The 18,718-nt window shown below is 43.6% G+C and overlaps 1 protein-coding gene across 1 annotated transcript in view; it reads left to right on the forward strand.

The window, feature by feature from the left end:
- LOC141133447 (complement C3-like) overlaps window positions 1-18,718 on the forward strand; it is a 174,436-nt gene that overhangs the window by 38,805 nt on the left and 116,913 nt on the right. The window contains exons 5-7 of the mRNA XM_073622829.1: window positions 6,224-6,318; window positions 16,139-16,221; window positions 17,297-17,384. Of these exons, the coding sequence (XP_073478930.1) occupies window positions 6,224-6,318; window positions 16,139-16,221; window positions 17,297-17,384 (266 nt within the window). The remainder of the gene's footprint in view (window positions 1-6,223; window positions 6,319-16,138; window positions 16,222-17,296; window positions 17,385-18,718) is intronic.

Below are 18,718 nucleotides of genomic sequence, written 5' to 3' on the forward strand. Positions count from 1 at the left end.
GATTGTTTAAATAATTACCCCGGTGTGGAAACTGGACTGGCGTGTTTAAAGGACCAGGAAATCTAAAGAGAAAAAGGACATTATGTAAATGATCTGCTAGTAATAGTTAGCGAACGGCCTTTACAGCTAGTTCTGCTAGTGCTCATTCACACATACACTATATTACCAAAAGTATTGGGACACCTGCCTTTATATACACATGAACTTTAAAGGCATGCCAGTCTTATGCCGGCCATACACGGTTCGAATTTCGTAAGAATTTTCTTTCGAAAATCGTATGAAAGAATTTTCGGATGAATTTCGCACCATTAGTGGCCTGCAACAACGGCCGATTTTCGTGCGGCAATCAAATTTTAGGAATCGGACATGTTGGAAATTTTTAGAAAAACGAACGATTTTCTAATCAATGATGGGAGAATCGTGCGAGAAATGTAATAAGAAAAGAAAATTTACGGAGAGAAAAGAAGATTCCCAGCCACGAAAATTCTTTTCTGTAGCAACATGCAGTGAAATTGAAGGCTTGTTCGAAATTCGACCGTGTATGGCCTGCTTTAGTCTGTAGGGTTCAATATTGAGTTGGCCCACCCTTTGATGCTATAACAGCTTCACCTCTTCTGGGAAGGCTGTCCACAAGGTTTAGGAGTGTGTCTATGGGAATGTTTGACCATTCTTCCAGAAGCGCATTTGTGAGGTCAGGCACTGATGTTGGACAAGAAGGCCTGGCTCAAAGTCTCCACTCTAATTCATACCAAAGGTGTTCTATCGGGTTGAGGTCAGGACTCTGTGCAGGCCAGTTAAGGTTCTCCACCCCAAACTCGCTCATCCATGTCTTTTTGGACCTTGCTTTGTGCACTGGTGTGCAGTCATGTTGGAACAGGAAGGGGTCATCCCCAAACTGTTCCTACAAAGTTGGGAGCATGAAATTGTCCAAAATATCTTGGTATGCTGACGCCTTAAGAGTTCCCTTCGCTGGAACTAAGAGGCCAAGACCAATCCTTAAAAAACAACCCTCCACCATAATCCCCCCTCCACCAAATGATTTGGACCAGCGCACAAAGCAAGGTCCATAAAGACATGGTTGAGCGAGTTTGGGGTGCAGGAACTTGACTGGCCTGCACAGAGTACTGACTGGTGCTGTGCATTTTGGTGGCCGCAAATGCACACACATTTGACAGATGCATGGGGGTGCTAGTAAAGCGGTAGTAAACAGCAGTTAAAGAAAAAAAAAAATCCCCTCCAAGGCAATGTCATAATGGGCTAGTATGCATTGCATACTGGCACATTATGAGGTCCAGCGCGGTATGCCGGACCTTCAGAGTGCATGCGCCAATGATTTGGCCGGTTGCATGCACTCTGAATAGCTTCTAAGCAGTGCAAGTTTTGGAGATATTCACAATACGTACAGACAAGCCTTATTACAGGGTTACCTGTAGGCAAAAGATGAAAAAGTGAGTTTACTACTACCTTAAGAATAAATGGCACCTGAGCATGTCTGCAGAAGGTTGAGTTTTTGAGCAATGCAGCTGGTGTAAGCAGCAGTGGCGGCTGGCGCTCAATATTTTTTGTGGGAGATGGACGAGAAGGCAGCAATTAGCCCCCCAGCCCCCCCCCCCGCAGGAGACGGATGAGAAGGCAGCGATCAGAGGCCTCCTTACCTTAGGAGGCAGGTGACAAGGATCCGGGGTAGGGCTGCTGCTCCCTGCTCCAGCTACTCCTCGCTCTGGGGCCGTTGCTTCTCCTCCCAACCGAACAGGCAGTGGGTCCTGAGACCCAATTGGCTGGGAGTCCTAAGACTCCCTGGCCAATCAGGTCTCAGGACCCGCTTCCTGATTGGCCAGGAGGAGAAACAGGAAGACAATAGCGAATATTGATTTGCTATTGTCACACAACTGGGTGGGCTCAGGGCGCAGTGCTCTGTGCCCCGAGACCATCCTTATTTGAAGCCAATTAGAGCCTCAGGCTCTAATCATGTGGTTAAAAAAAAAAGAAAATCATGTGGTTCAAAAAAAAGAAAATCTCGTTGCGGTGGTATCTGACGCCTGCTAAGTTAGCATCCTTCAATCACCAAACCTCTAACACATGTTGGAGATGTAAAGCGTTTAAAGGAGACATCTTCCATACATTCTGGACATACCCCTCTATAACGACATATTGGGAAGACACATTTAAACTCATTTCAAACGTAACCAACAACACATTACTCCCCTCACCTGAACTAGCGGTACTGAATTTAAGAATTGATCAATTGCCTCATCCCTTTAGACATATTTCAACCCATATACTACTGGCCTCAAGACTCAACCTAACGAGACTGTGGAAATCAGATAAGGTCTCCACAGTTGCCCATACTATTGACCAAGTAAACTTACATTACAGTTAAGAAACTATAATGGCCGCCAGCATTGGTCAAGCCACAAAGACTCGGAAAGCTTGGAGTCCCTGGCTAAATTGGTCTAAAGGTACAACAGTACTGTAGTACTATCGCATATGTTTAACTATCTTCTTGACAAGCATTATGTAAGTTGAACTTAGTCCCAGTGGTTACATAAGTACATGAATGTTTGTTATACAAGTTATACGAGGTACTTATCCTCACCAATCCTCTGCACGTCGACTCTTCTCTCCTCCTGGGACACAAAAGGGCTCCCGATTGGGGTGTCAAGATATATGATGTAGCAGCGCTCAAGTCCGTGGATATAACAGTAAAATGACGTTAAAAATAAGTATCTAAATATATATCTCTCTCTATCTATACAGTGATAGGTAAAATAATCTATAGAAAGGATAAAAAACTATGGAAGGAATAAAAAATGGATAAAAAATGATAAATAATTAATAAATAATAAACAGTGGCCCATAAAAATAGTCCAGAAAAGAGTCTATGATATGTAGATCATCCGTAATGTAGATGGATGTGGGAGCCAGGGGGATCTATGCAACCAGGATACCAAGGGCAGCTTCCCGTTGAGTGAAGTCAATTCTCCATGTATACATAAAAAATCCAAAGAGAAAGCGCCTCTTAAGTATCAATGATTTATTCAAGTGATAAAAGCATATGTAAACACTTACATTAAGGCTGACGAATAACAGCTTCCATAGAGAACTAATCCCGGTGTTCGTCAAAAAATCCCAATGGTGTGGGGCTGGATGGATGCCGAGCAGATGGCCGCGGACCTCCGCTCGGAAGCGCCGGCTGTGTGTGCGGTATAGTGAAGGAATCACTTCCGCGTTCCAACAGGTCACATGGGTGATGACATCACTCGGGTAGTTCAGATTCGCTGGGGTCCACTACGCATTTCTGAGCATGCACGAAGCTCATAATGGGCATGTGACACTTGATAAAGGAGCGCGCATGCCCGTTACGAGCTTCGTGCATGCTCAGAAACGCGTAGTGGACCCCAGAGAATCTGAACTACCCGAGTGACGTCATCACCCATGTGACCTGTTGGAACGCGGAAGTGATTCCCTCACTATACCGCACACACAGCCGGCGCTTCCGAGCGGAGGTCCGCGGCCATCTGCTCGGCATCCATCCAGCCCCACACCATTGGGATTTTTTGACGAACACCGGGATTAGTTCTCTATGGAAGCTGTTATTCGTCAGCCTTAATGTAAGTGTTTACATATGCTTTTATCACTTGAATAAATCATTGATACTTAAGAGGCGCTTTCTCTTTGGATTGGGGTGTAAGGGAAGGAGAGGAGTTCATAGACGTTGAAAATCATTCTTGAGCTAATTTACAAACAATATGTTAGATACAACTATGTTCTCTCGTGTATTTCACCATTTCTCAACGTTGTTGCACGATGCACAATGTTCACATTGTTACATGTATTTACCTGTAAAATCTCAATAAAAACCGATCAATGGAAAAAAAAAAAAAACATTGAAATACATGCGTCCGGTGCCCTGCATGTAGATTAGGGGCTGGGCGCATGGATTAGGGGGGTGGTGCCCCTGTGCCCCGTATGGACAGGCTGCCACTGGTGAACAGGCTTTTAAAATCTCACCACACCAAACTGAATGGTACTGTGCAGGGGCGGACTGACCATTGAGCCACTCGGGCACTGCCCGAGGGCCCTGGGCCACTAGGGGGCCCCATCAGGGTTGCCAGCCTCAGTAAAACCAGGAACAGCATGTAAAAATCTGTGGTTTTTTTACATCTGTCTTTGTATACTGTGTGTACATGTATGTGTATACTGAGTGATTGTATACTGTGTGTGTGTATACTGTGTGGCCCCATAATCTCTGATTGCCTGGGGGCCCCATAATCTTCTATTGCCCGGGGGCCCCATGAGTTATCAGTCCGCCCCTGGTACTGTGGTACCATATGCTTTGGCAGCCACAAACGCACACACGTTTGCCAGATGCGTGGGGGTGCCATTAAGAATAAATGGCACCTGTGCATGTCTGTAGATAACAGATTGTTTTTGAGTGGTGCAGTAAAACATGCGATTTTGCGCATGTTCCCACACCTGGTGTCAACAGGCCCTTTGACTAGCAGCATAAGGATTAAAAATAGTTCATATTGATTGAGAAAGTTCCTCTTTAACAGTTAAAATGGACACATGTCAACCACCCCCTGACACTCAGAGTCCAGAAAAAAACTGTATTGTAAATGCAGTTCACACCTGGTGGGAAGTCAACCCGACGGGGTATGTTGCAGTGAACAGTGTAGCAGTAGGTCTTCGGATGCACTGACAGCGTCTTTGTCGAGGGATGGATTATTGAATGCAGTCTGGCTAGCCTATGCCCAAACGGGGAGGTTTCCAGGAAGGTCAGCATGTCCCTGCTCTTTCCCTACACATCTGGAACCTCACCCTACCACTAATACTGTCCCTGACAGACAGGTGACCTGACCCTACACTACCCACATGCGAAATGTGCTCCAAGTCCAGGAGCCAGGGTCTTAAATAGAATCTGCTTGACCCAAGATGGCCACCAGAGTCACATGGGCTGGCAGCATCTAAACAGATAGCTTCCCCAGTGACCCTGAAACCATAGAGGAACCATGTTCCACTAGATCTCCCCTCCCTCTGCAATGCCGTTGTGGTTGAGCACCACCTGCAGTGAAGAAAGGAGACTGCACCTGCGCACAGGAGCTGAATATAATACCACTCTTATTTTCCTCAAAACTCAAAAGTCAGTAACAAGACGGTCAAATTAAAGGCTAAGCTCACCTTTGTAAAATAAATAAATAAATAAATGCGCATCTTTTTTCAGGTAAAAAAATGAGCATTTATTATTATTTTTTTAACAAGGAGCTTGCAAAGCATTGCTCTGGCGATCAGCAGATCGTAGGTGCAATGCAGGACTCCTGGCGACAGAACCGACAGTGTAAGCTGTCGGTTTGTATCTCGTACAGTACAGGCAGGCACTTATATAATGACAGGAAGAGACAATGAACTACCTAGAGCACTCAACAGTGCCCTGGTAGTACATCGAGAACTACAAGCCGACAGCCGCAAAGGCTGTCAGTATTTGTAGTTTTCCTATTCACAGAACTCTGAATAAATGATGCGGAGGGGTGGGCATAGCCACGCAAGGCCGTGTTTTTTTTTTCTTTTTTGTGACAGCGAGTTTGGGGAGAAGATCCCCGGCTTGCTGTCACCAGAGGCGGTCGGTCAGGGAGTGGCTGCAGCAGTGGAAACATGTTACATGTAACATATTTTTCCCTTTGGGATTAATAAAGTACAGTATTTGGAATCTGAATATTCCCAAAGGTGAACTTATCTTTTAAACTCTCCAGTTTATGTTAAGCAGCCAAGGAAGAAAGCTCATTGACAAAAAACAGTCAGCCTGGAAGGAATGCAGGGGATCATTATCAGCTCAGAGTCTTGGACAATGCCCTGTCGTTTTTATAGGTAGTCTGGTATGCAGTTTAGGAATACACATCTGTGAATCTAGGGTGTTGATTCATACTGACCTATTGTAAAAGTCCACAAAGGTCATTTTTATTCATATTCCATAACTCCTACTATAATGGAGATACCTTTATAAAAGGTTGCTACATTAAAGTAGAAGAAGATACCATACTACTCAGTTAGACACCAAACATGCCTAATTTACCAGGTTCAGAAGGCCAATAGGATACATTTCAAGTCGTCCTATGAGAAAGACACATCATAGACCTGTCATATCTGAAATTACCGAGTCTCATTGCTTTTGATGTATCCCGTATGCCTATACCACTGTTCTAACATAAACCCTATTTCTTTTCAGAACCCTGATGGGATTGTGGTGAAAAAAGACAGTTTATCTTCTGGTGAACATGCTGGCATTGTTGAAAAAACATTCAACATTCCAGATATCATTAAGTAAGTCTTTATCTTGTGTAGAGATCTGTCAGACGTTGTATTGTTAGCTGTTTATCTGCTAAATACCTTTTCTCATCAGCAGTATATAGCAGTCTTGTGACTTCTTTCAGTCTCTGGTTAAAGCTTATAGGAGGAGATTTCATTCTACTCTGACTGTCCTATGAGGCTGCATGACCCCTGACCTTCTGTCTGGACAGTGCTGATTTGCCCTGTGCTGATCACATGCACCCAAGCAGCAATGGGCAATAATAAAGGCTGATAAAAAATTACAAAACGGTTTATTCAGTTCTAAGTTGAGAGATAAAAAAACATATACTCAGTATACTGAAAAATTTGATGACATCTTCACCGGTATCGAGTAATAGGATCCCACACTACTACAGTGGAGTGTGGTACACAGACAATGGACATGCAGACACATAAAAAAGATTACATACAAATAACAACAAGAAGTCCGGACGCCAAATCACCATACACACAGGGATTGTCGGCGGGAAACCCCGAATGCTGGGTTAGGAAAAATTAATTCCGATGGAAAATCTAGACAATCTGTGTGTGTATGGCCCCCAGGGATGGAAAAGAAATTAAATTATGGAAGTTGTGCTATGCTCAATGAAAAAGGCGAATGGCAGAAAAATGGAAAAAGGATGGCCGCACTCCAAAATAATGCCTTTATTGAATAAAACATGATCCATACATCAATCAGAGACACAGGTCCAGATGATTACTGACGTGTTTCGCACCGTTAATGGTGCTTAATCATAGCTATGATTAACCGCCATGGACAGTGCAAAACGCGTCAGTAGGTCAGTGAAGGGTAAGGTGAGTTTGCTCCTGTCAGTTAATAAGTCCTAGGGACTGAAACTCCTATTCCGAAGTCTGCAGTCACCGCGTTGAGAATGCAAAGATGCTGCTGCTTAGATATCCACTGGCTGCTGTTTCTAAGGAGCAAAAGTCCCTTAGCCACGAGATAGGGAGGTGCCTGCATGTATCGTGTTCTTCAGGTTCCCGAGTTCACTTGTATATTGGGTGCGGTCATGTATACATCAGTCAGGTGTAGAAAAAGCAATTCAGCAAATATAAATGCCTGAGAGTGCTGGCCACAGTGAAATTAGGACCCAAATATTAGACAGACTGTACGCGTTTCGCAACACAGAGTGGTGAAGCCCCCGTCCACAAAAAGCTACGCATCTCTCTGTTGCGAAATGCGTTGACATCATCACAGTCACGTGACGCCGCCCAGACAATCCCCCACTCAACAGGCATTTGGAATCCTAGTAACAGCCGCTTTTTTCATTGAGCATAGCACATTCATTTTTCCTAACCCAGCATTCGGGGTTTCCCGCTAACAATCCCTGTGTGTATGGTGATTTGGCGTCCGGACTTCTTCTTGTTATTTGTATGTAGTCATTTTTATGTGTCTGTATGTCCATTGTCTGTGTACCACACTTCACTTTAGTAGTGTGGGATCCTATTAATCGATACCGGTGAAGATGTCATCAAATTTTTCAGTATACCGTACTGAGTATATGTTTTTTTATCTCTCAACTTAGAACTGAATAAACTGTTTTGTAATTTTTTATCAGCCTTTATTATTGCCCCTTGCTGCCTCGGTAGCCGCTTTCTCCCTGGGTAATCTTAAGTGATGTCCCCTCCATCTTTTGTATGCTCCTACTATATTGGAACTACCTTCCTAGAGCCTTTCTCTAGGAATGACGGCTACAGCACGGCCAGCTAGTTCGAGGACGCCATCATATGTTGGCATCCCGTGATCGCACCCGCTGTGAGGGGGCGGGCGGCGCATTCTGTGATACCAGTGTCCTCCAGACACTGCTGATCACAGATTGATGTAAAGAGCCAATCGTCGGCTCTTTACCAAATGATGAGCTGTGTCCAATCACAGCTGATTACGGATGTAAACAGGAGCTGGTTATCAGCACTCCTTTCCTCATGCTGACATTGTGAGGAGAAGAGAGCTGATAACCAGCTTGTATAAAGAGGATATCTTCTAGCATAACGAGGACATTGCTTTTATCAGTGTCCTGATTATCAGTGCAGTCACAACAGTGCTTCCCAGTGCTGCCAATCTGTGCCCACCAGTTCTGCCAGTCAGTGTCCATCAGTGCCTCCTCATCACTGTCACCTATCAGTGCCACCTACCAGTGCTCATCAGTGCCGCCTATCAGTGCCCATCAGTGTCACCTCTCAGTGCGCCCTATTAGTACCTATCAGTGCCCCCTATTAGTGCCTATCCGTGCCCCATATCAGTGCCACCTATCAGTGCCCATCAGTGCATCCTCATTGGTGCCGCTTATCAGTGCAATCTTATCAGTGCCTCCTCATCAGTGCCCACCAGTGCAGACTATCAGTGCTCATCAGTGCCACCTCATCAGTGCCCATCAGTGCAGACTATCAGTGCCGCCTCATCAGTGCTCATCAGTGCCGCCTCATCAGTGCCCATCAGTGCAGACTATCAGTGCTCATCAGTGCCGCCTCATCAGTGCCCAGCAGTGCAAACTGTAAGTGCCAATCAGTGCTGCTTCATTGGCATGTATCAGTGAAGGAGAAAAATTAGCTGTTTGCTAAATATTTGCTCTTTATTCGTTTATTTAGCAAAAAAAAAAAAAAACAGTGGTGATTAAATACCACAAAAAGAAAGCTCTATTTGTGAGAATAAAATGATAAAAAATGTTGTTTGGGTACAGTGTTGCATGGTCACGCAATTATCATTCAAAGTGCGACAGCGCTGAAAGCTGAAAATTGGACTGGGCAGGAAGGGGGTGAAAGTGCCCGGTATTGAAGTGGTTAAATGTTTTGGAGTTGAAAGAAAAAAAGCACCACGATGCATATGTTCAGCAGCTGGGTGTTAAGACCCACTTTTATTGCTTGTGTTTGTATGCATTACATGGTAAGGAAGAGGTTAACATATTAGCTAGTCTTCAAAAGGAAAAATGTTGTGAAAATGAAGTGTGAATACTACATCCTAGACAGATTTGGATACAAAAAAAAAAGTTGCAGACAATATCAGAGATGGCCATAAATCCTGGGATCTGTTATGGCCCATACACCCGATCGGATTTTCCGACAGCAAATGTTGGATGTGAGCTTGTTCGCTGAAAGTCCAACCGTGTGTATGTTCCATCGAATATTTGTTGTCGGACTTTCTGCCAACAAATGTTGGCTAGCAGGTTCTTAAATTTTTAACGAGCAAAACTTTGTTGTCGGACTTTCCGGTCGTGTGTACACAAGTCCGTCGCACAAAAGTCCACGCATGCTCGGAAACAAGTACGAGCTGGAAGCACTCGGTCTTGCAAAACTAGCGTTCGTAATGGAGATATGACGTACGTCGTTCGTAATTGTTGGCCAACATTTGCGTGACTGTGTGTATGCAAGACAAGTTGGAGCCAACATCCTTCCAACAGAATTCCACGGTTTTGTTGTCGGAAAGTCCGATCGTGTGTACGCGGCATTAGACAAAATAAACTGACTGCAGTAGTGGCCCTATTCAATAAACAGTGCAAGGTGCAAAGTGTAGAAAGTAGGAACAACTAATCTGAGTTCTCTTCTCCCTACAGATTAGACAACAATGTGGCTTTTAATTCATAGCTATTAGAATTGCATTTTTTGCACTTTTGTTATTGACTAAACCCACAAATCTCCAATCATCACAATCTAGTTGGGTTGATCCATGTTTGAATTGGTGTTGAATGATCACTTGGAAGAGAATGTTCAAGGATTAGTCAGTGCAACTGAGCGAGGGAAAAGCCATGTGACATTTTAAAGGGGTTTGTGTGTCTAGTAAACGTGTGTCTGTTTGGGCCTAGATGTAGCGAGCAGAAACTGGGTAGTGGAAATATGAAGGAAGGAACGTAATGCAACTGTCAGGCCCAGACTGGGGTAAAAAATTGGCCCCGGCAATTTAGACTGAGCAGCCAATTTTCCAGCAACAGCCCGTTCACAAGGGCGGTTGGTGACGGAATAATCACGGAGTCGGTCCTCCACACTGTAATGTAATGGGGGCAGTGTGATATAAAGGGGACTGCACTGTAAAGGAAACTAATGATTACAGTCCCCCTTTACAGTGCAGTTCCTTTTTCATCACAGTGCCACTACCAATCACAGCCCCCCATTACAGTGCCCCTTGCAGTCATGCCCCCCTCCTTTTTCTCTGTAATCACAGTGGCCCCTTTTACGTTTTGCCTCCCCTGCACAGTCCTACCTTTGGCAGGGCATTTTTTTATTCTTCGTGTTCTTTCATTTTTATCCTTTATTTATTTCTCCTTTTTTTCTTTTCTTTTCACTATTATTTATTTTTATATTTTTACTTTATTTTTATTTATATTTATTTTTTCACACTTTATTTATTTATTTTTTTCTTACTTAGGTAATTTTCTTTACTTACTTTTTTTTTCAGTTTATTTTCCGACATTTTTCTCAGTTGCACCTTATCCTCTTAATTTGTCTCCTTTTCCCACTCATTTCTTCCTTTTTCCTATTCTCATTTCTCTATCTTTATCCTTTTTTATTTTTCACTTGTATTTTTTTCTTATTTTCCTCTCCTTTGTCTCTTTTTTTCTGTTTCTTTTTTCTCTATCTTTATCCTTTTCTCTTTATATATCCCCCCTTTTTTTCTATCTGTTCTTCTTCCCTCCTTCCCCTCTTCTTCCCCCTTCCTTATCTCTTTGTTGCCACCATTCTTCTTTTTCTAATTTACACTTTCCTGTGTCCTCCATTACTCCTTGTTCTGCCTTTTCTCGTTTACCTTCTGTGTCTCCTTTCCCTGTATGCACTCCCGATCTGATGGCTTAATTTCTTACGTTTACTGTCTCCTTCACTCCCCTTCGTTTTTTGAATGGACGTAATCTGCCTAGGTGGGCGGGGTCTCCTGACGTCATACATTTCCATGACATCAGCGGCCCCAGCCCTGGCAGCGTCCCCCGTTCCCTAGCTATTGCCAGCCGCGGACAGAGGTCGCTGTTTTAATTCGATCCGGCCTGCTGCCCAGGCTGTTCAGTGTACAGATCTCTGGCTCCTCCCGCCTTTGCTGATTGATGACACTGTCGGCAGGGCAGGAGAGCCTGGAGAGGAGACACAGGCACAGCCGCATAGCGGGAGGTGAGCGGCGACTGCGGTCTGTGTTAACCCTCTCCAGGCCGCGGTCGCCGCTTACCTCCCGCTGTGCGGCCCGGTCATCAACAGGCATCGGATCGCGGCCCAGAGGTTGAGCCCGGCGGCCCTGACCCACCAGGCAAATGCCCGGTGTGCCCTATGGCCAGTCCGGGCCTGGCAACTGTACATATTTAGTAGTTGTCATCCCAGCACCGAAAAGTACAGTAACCCTTGAGGGTTATTCAATTTCACTTCCAAACAGTAAGATAAGTTTGACGCAAGTTCAGGTTAAAAGTCCTCTGTTCTTAGAGTAGAGACCAAGTGAAGTATTTCTTCCTAAGGTCTGAAGCATAAAGGTTTTCTCTACCAGGGGAACCTCTGCGAACACTGGTCAGTTCTTCTTACTTTCACAAAACTACTCAAACCATATCTAATACCTAGGCTTCTCAGAATCTCCTGGGCTTCTACCCAATCCCAGCTATAAGGGCGAACCATTTCCAGGGTCCAGGTTCCTTTTCCAGAGTCTTCCTGCCCCTGTCTACACTTCCCACTCTGGGCCCCTTGGTGACACGCATCTGTGTCCCAAAATGGCTGGCAAAATCTTGTGAGAACTATGTGTCAATGCTTGACACAGGCTTTTCCAATATGGTGCCCGGAGTCCCTGGCAGAGGACAAATTAGTACTATGCTGGGCTCCTTCTAGCGCCAGTAGTAAACATCAGTCATGTTGCCACTCTGTTTAACTACTTACGGGCACTTTCACCCCTTTCCTGCCCAGGCCATTTCTCAGCTTTCAGCGCTGTGGCGCTTTGAATGACAATTGCGCGGTCATGCAACACTGTACCCACATTCATTTTTAATAATTTTCTTCACACAAATAGAGCTTTGTTTTGGTGGTATTTAATCACTGCTGAGTTTTTTTGTTTTTTTCCGAAAAGAAGAAAAAATTTTGAAAAAAAAAAAAAGTTCTGTCAGTAAATGTAAATAAGTAATTGTTCTCCTTCACTGATGTGCGCTGATGAGGCTGCACTGATGGGCACTGAATTTATGAGGTGGCACTTATGGACACTGATGAGGTGGCACTTATGGGTACTGATTAAGTGGCACTGATGAGGAGGCACTAATATGCTGCACTGATGAACAGTGATATGCGGCTCTGATGAGCACTGATAGGCGGCACTGATGGGCTCTGATAGGTGGCACTGATGGGTAGCACTGATGGGAGGCACTGATGGGCACTGAGGTTCAGCACTGATGAGCAGGCACAGATGGGCACTGAAAAGCAGCACTGACTGACATCACTAATGGGCACTGACCGACATCACTAATGCACTGACTGACATCACTAATGGGCACTGATTGGTGTCACTCATGGGCACTGATTGATGTCACTGATGGGCACTGCTGGGGCTTTACTGTAATCAGGGCACTGATGATCAGTGCCCTGTTTACCTGTCCTGGTCTCCCCATGCGCGGAGATGCCACTAATTGTCTCTCCTTGCCACACACTCTGTCAGTGTGAGGCGAAGAGAGCCGATTACCAGCACTTCCGCATTTACATGGACACAGCCGATCACATGGTTTAAGAGCCGCATCATCGGCTCTTTGTAGAGTTGGTTGGGGGTTGCGCCGCGTAGAGTTGGTTCGGGGTTGCGCCGCATCCTAGGAACATGTAAATATGTGAACCCTTATCTTGCAAAACAACCCATTCAGTTTAAAACAAAAATTAAAATAAAAAGCAAAATATTTGTGTATGAATATAAAAAATATTAAAAATACCTTTTTTAAAAATTTTTATAAGTGATCACATAATCTCTGCGCTCAGCTGCATAAGGAACTTACACAGCTAGGGGTGGAGAAGCAGCAGTACTCTGATCTACCCAGTGAATGTCTGTGTGTGTGTGTGTGTGTGTGTGTGTGGGGGGGGGTATGATCACAATTCTGATCATTAGAGAACAGGCAGTCTGTTCTCCCAGCACAGCCAGAAAACTAACCATGCTGGGATGGATGTGTTCTCATGTGTAGCATAGTCAGTTTGAAATAGGAAAGCAGAGGGACCCGCAGGAACACCAGGGATTTCACACAAAGGAAACAATACAAAGAGAGCAGGAGAATTTTTCATACTAGTACATGGTACAGCAGCCACATATCAGGAATATGAAATGCTGGGGTAACATACTTCTTAAAGTGGTTGTAAACCCTTACAACACACTTTTTGCTACAGGTAAGCCTATAGTAAAGCTTACCTGTAGCTTCCCAGGATATCTCCTAAACCACCAAAAGAAAGCTCTATTTGTGGGGAAAAAAAGGACGCAGCATCGCCTGACCGTGCAATCAGTTAAAGCGACGCAGTGCCAAATTGTAAAAAGTGCTCTGGTCAGGAAGGGGGTAAAATCTTCCGGGGCTGAAGTGGTTAATAAATGTTGGGAAAATTCACTTTGCAAAGAATACCCAATTACATGCAAGGAAAATTAAAAGAAAAACAGGATGTTTGCTTGAACATGATCGGATGATTGAAGTCAGCACAGCTTCCCAAAATTCACCAAGCAACGCGTAAATTCCCTTGCAAAATTAATTATTATTATTATTATACAGGTTTTATATAGCGCCAACAGTTTTAGCTCTTAACAAAATAAAGGCAGACATTACAGTTACATTCATACTCTTACTCATTAGAGCTTACAATCTAAAAAGGGAGGGTCAATTGATACAAAAGGTAATAGCTGTGGGGGGATAAGCTGATGGAGGAAGTAAAACAGTGTTAGTTAGAAGCAGGATGGGCTTCTTTAAAGAGAAGGATTTTCAGTGGTCGTCTAAAGATGGATAGATTAGGAGACAGTTGGACAGATTGGAGTAGGGAGTTCCAAAGAATGGGAGAAGCTCTGGAGAAATCCATACATGGGAGGAGGTGACAAGGGAGCTAGAGAGCAGGAGGTCTCGGGAGGGCCGAAGAGAGCACCTTGGTTGATATTTGGAGAGTAGGTTCATGACGTAGCTGGGGGCAGAGTTATGGATGGCTTTGTAAATTATTGTTAGTACTTTGAATTTTTTTTTGTTGGGTGATTGGAAGCCAGTGGAGGGATTGGCAGAGAGGGATGGAGGGCACTGAATGTTTGGTGAGGTGGATGAGTCTTGCAGCGGCATTCATTATGGACTGAAGGGGGGATACTCTATGTAAAGGTAATCCAATGAGGAGGGAGTTGCAGTAGTCGAGGCGAGAGATAACCGGGGAGTGGATTAAAGGCTTGGAGGTGTCATTTAATAAAAACAACGTTCCCAAATTCATATTTTATATCTACACCCATACATCTATGACACAATGCTTCCATAGTGAATACCAAACTTTCTCAAGCAAGGTTCCTTGGAAGCCTGTGGTTCCTCCAGAGGCTTCAGGGGTTCTCTGAGCAATGAACAATTCCTTTCAGATAAGTAATGATGGACCACATTTATACAGTAGCTGTGGAAATAGTAATTATTAGTAGGGGTTACCAAAAACTGGAAAGTTATTTCAAGGATTCCTCTATGTTAAAAAGGCTAAGAAAGGCTGATGTACACAAACACTAAAAATCTCTTCTCCAGAATCAAAACAATATCCAAATGTATTTTGTTCCAGTAGAGCGAAAGTCGGCAAGCCGCCAATCACGATTGATCGGTCGGTTGAAGGGAGCCAACAGTGATTGGTTGCTAGGCAGTTCTAGCAACCAATCATCAGCTTGCTATGAAATTTTAACTCAGGCAGCTCCTGCTCCTGCCTTCCACCCAGCACTAAGCCATCTCCTGATCTCCTCTCTGTACACACTTTGGCAGGTAGGAAGTGCTACCTACACAGCGTAGTGTGCATGTGGGCGGGGGGGGGGGGGGTGATGTGAAGGGGCCAGAGGAGATGCCATTGGAGGGTGTACAGAGGACACTACAGAGGGGGAGTTGGATAGGGATTGTGATGAGAAATGGACAGAGGACTCTGCTTTATCGGATGGGGAGGCAGAGGACACTACTTTCAGGAGGCAGAGGGGCAGAGGACATTTTGTGGCGGGCAAAGGGCACTACACTTGGGGGAGTGTGATGTGAAGGGGGCAGAAGACAGTGTTTAGGGAGGTACAGGACACTACAATGGGGGGGGGAGTGAAGGGGGGCAGAGGACACTGTTTTAGGAGGGTACAGGACACTACAATGAGGGGGGGGTGATGTGAAGGGGGGCAGAGGACACTGTTTTTGGGCATACAGGATACTACAGTGGGAGGTATGTGAAGAGTGTTGAGGACACTGTGCTGGGGGAGTACAGAACACTACGTCTACATCTATGTCTGTTTATTGTAATCTTACTTTTTGTTTTATTTTTTTAAGGGCATCTCCTAGTAGCCTCCACCAACCCCTCCCCCCAAGGAATTTTTGCTTTCCTCCATGTTGTCCAGGTAGATCTCAACCTCTGAAAGGTTGCCTACCCCTGCAGTAGTGAATACATTATATCTTTAAATCCAAATGTGAACTATGTCTTACAATAAATATGAACTTGACACAAAGAGAAATGTAACAAAGTAGAATGCAAAGTGCGGCGATGCACAATGACCACTAATAAATTTATCATACCATAAGCGGAAATCTGGTTCCCAGGGGCTACTGCTCTCTGAACATCATTGTTGTTGGGCCACAATTAATCAGCCCACAAGGTCCTTGCTCAAACCTGTCAGTACAGACTTGTGTTTTTCTTGCAGTGAGGGAATATGGAAAATCTCCTGCAGATTCAATGAGGCTCCTCAAGAAATCTTCAAAACAGAGTTTGAGGTCAAGGAATATGGTGAGTACATCAATGTTGACAGTCAATTATTTCATATAAAATCTATTTGAAAGATAAAAAATAGATGCTGAGGTGTTAAGCCACAGCTGATTTTTTTTTTTTATGGGGCATCAGTGGGAATGGGGGTAGCGTATGGCAATACCTACAGAGGACATAGACCTCCTGCCCAAGGCTTTTCTTTACTACTGAGCCTCCGATACTAAAGGACAGGGATTCCCAACTCCACCCACCAAAGTCTTTCTTCACTTTAATTATGAATATTACTGAGGCAGTCTATCTATTTTCCACCTATTCATCAGAAATACGTTATTCTCCACTCACACTATATATACCTGAATCTGTTATTTTGCATTCTGTGTTGAGCAGCCTAATTGAGGATCAATTCTTCTATGGGACAACAGTAAGGTTAATTTCTCCTTAAAAGTGCAAAAGTTCTTAAATGCTAACATATAGTTCTTTCCACAATCTTGCATAATTGGGTATATAAAGAGTAACTGAAAGGCTTATATCTTACCTGGAGAAAATGCAGATCCCAGCTCAGCTCAGTTCGGCCACTTGTCTAGGCACTTGCCATATGGCCTCTAAAGAAGAGCATTGGCCAATCTACTCTTTGCTTCTTCCTATTACCAGAGATCAAATGAGCTAATGTCTTTGCTTCCATGCATGTTGTACGCACTAGAGGGTATTGGTATTCAGTTCAGCTGTCATTGTAGGTTATTTTTGATTGTGCTCCCTTAGATCACATACATAGCCACCCCTTAGTTACATAGGTTGAATAAAGACACAAGTCCATCTAATACAAACAATAGAAAAAAAATACAGAGAAAACTTCCATATACAGAATCCTATACCAACAGTTGTTCCAGAGGAAGCCAAAAACCCCTATAATGCACAGCCCAGTTTGCTCCTGAGAGCACGGTGGAGAATTCCTTCCCAATTTCCCAAGGTAATCAGATATTCCCTGTACCAACAATCTCTGATGTTGTTGCTGTAAATGTTAATATCCAGATGTATTCTGTGAAAGAAGTATTGAATGTCAAGTTGTTGAAATATGCATACATTCTCTTGTTCATAGTTCTGCCAAGTTTTGAAGTCTTGTTGGAGACTCCTCAGAATCACTACTATGTGGATGACAATGAATTTACTGTGACCATTACAGCAAAGTAAGGACCTTTATTCATAATTTTTTGCCCATGCATCTTACAATGCCTGTAAAATCTAATTAAGAATGTAATGTGAAGGACTAACAGCTTAAAGTGCAACAATAAAAAAATACTTTGGTTTGGCGCTCCATCATGTTTTTACACTTTGACTCATTCTGGTTAACCACCAAGGGGAAAGGGATGAAAACTAGACTGCGCTCTTATAAAGTGATATCAAATAAACAATCGACAATTGCACAAAAAGTCCATAATATACGGTTCAAAGCAAATGAATACATAATTAATTTCCCCAGGAAAGTAAAAATGATGAATGTTCCAATTTGTGTATTTAATATAGATATGCTCTAGGGGATAAAAATAGATCATGGATGTAGGATGGTCCTGATTTTGTTTGGAAGGAGCAGGAGCAAGATGGCAACATTATTGTATATATGTGAGAAAGGATGTGTCCGGGCATGTGACCCCTAATGACGTGAGACGTTGCTGGCGAAACACGTTGGGTGGGACACATCACTTCTGGTTGTTGAAACACAGGTAGAGTTTCCATTTCTATGCTTATACATGCCTGAGTATTTTTACATTTTCACTTTCACTTTTACATGAAAGTGCATTTTTATATATTTTTTAATAAAACTGGATATTACCACACTATGAGAGGTTCCTTTACCTTTTCCACTTGCGACTGAGGTCTGTACAGAGTGTTTTAAAGGCGCAGGAGTACTATCATGTATATGGTGAGATCCAGTAGTCCATGTGTACAGGATACTATCAACTGACTGAGAACCTGACAGCTGCATATGGGAATACCCATTGGGGATACTTTAAGCAGGTTTTGACCTTTAAGTAAAGAGGTCATATATTTTTGGTGAGTGCGGTGTGCTTCCATTTCGGAAAAGAGGAAGAGTACTACTTTCCTGGATGTCGCCCTAATTGGATGTATTCATTTGCACTGATCACTTTATCTGGACCGTATATTATGGTGGTTTTTTTTGTACAATTGTTGAATGTGTTTATTTGATATCACTTGCATTTATAAGAGCGCAGTCATCCCTTTTACATCATTGGCTTAATTAAGCTGGAAGACATGCAGGTCTTTAATATTTAAATATTTGTTTTAGATTGTATATTGATCACGTGACAGGTACACATTTGTTTTTCCATATACCTCAGGTCACATTCACTATTGTTTTTGCACAGGTGTAGATTATAAAATTTAAACTCACCAAGGGAAGCCTTATGGAACTTGAGCGGCCTTTCCAGTATGTTTTCTCTGTATTATCGAACTAATACACTTGAAAGTCCCAGTGCCTCTTAGATATACTGTTGGGAGACTA

The sequence above is a fragment of the Aquarana catesbeiana genome, linkage group LG03, assembly GCF_042186555.1.
Source record: "Aquarana catesbeiana isolate 2022-GZ linkage group LG03, ASM4218655v1, whole genome shotgun sequence".
NCBI lineage: Eukaryota > Metazoa > Chordata > Amphibia > Anura > Ranidae > Aquarana > Aquarana catesbeiana.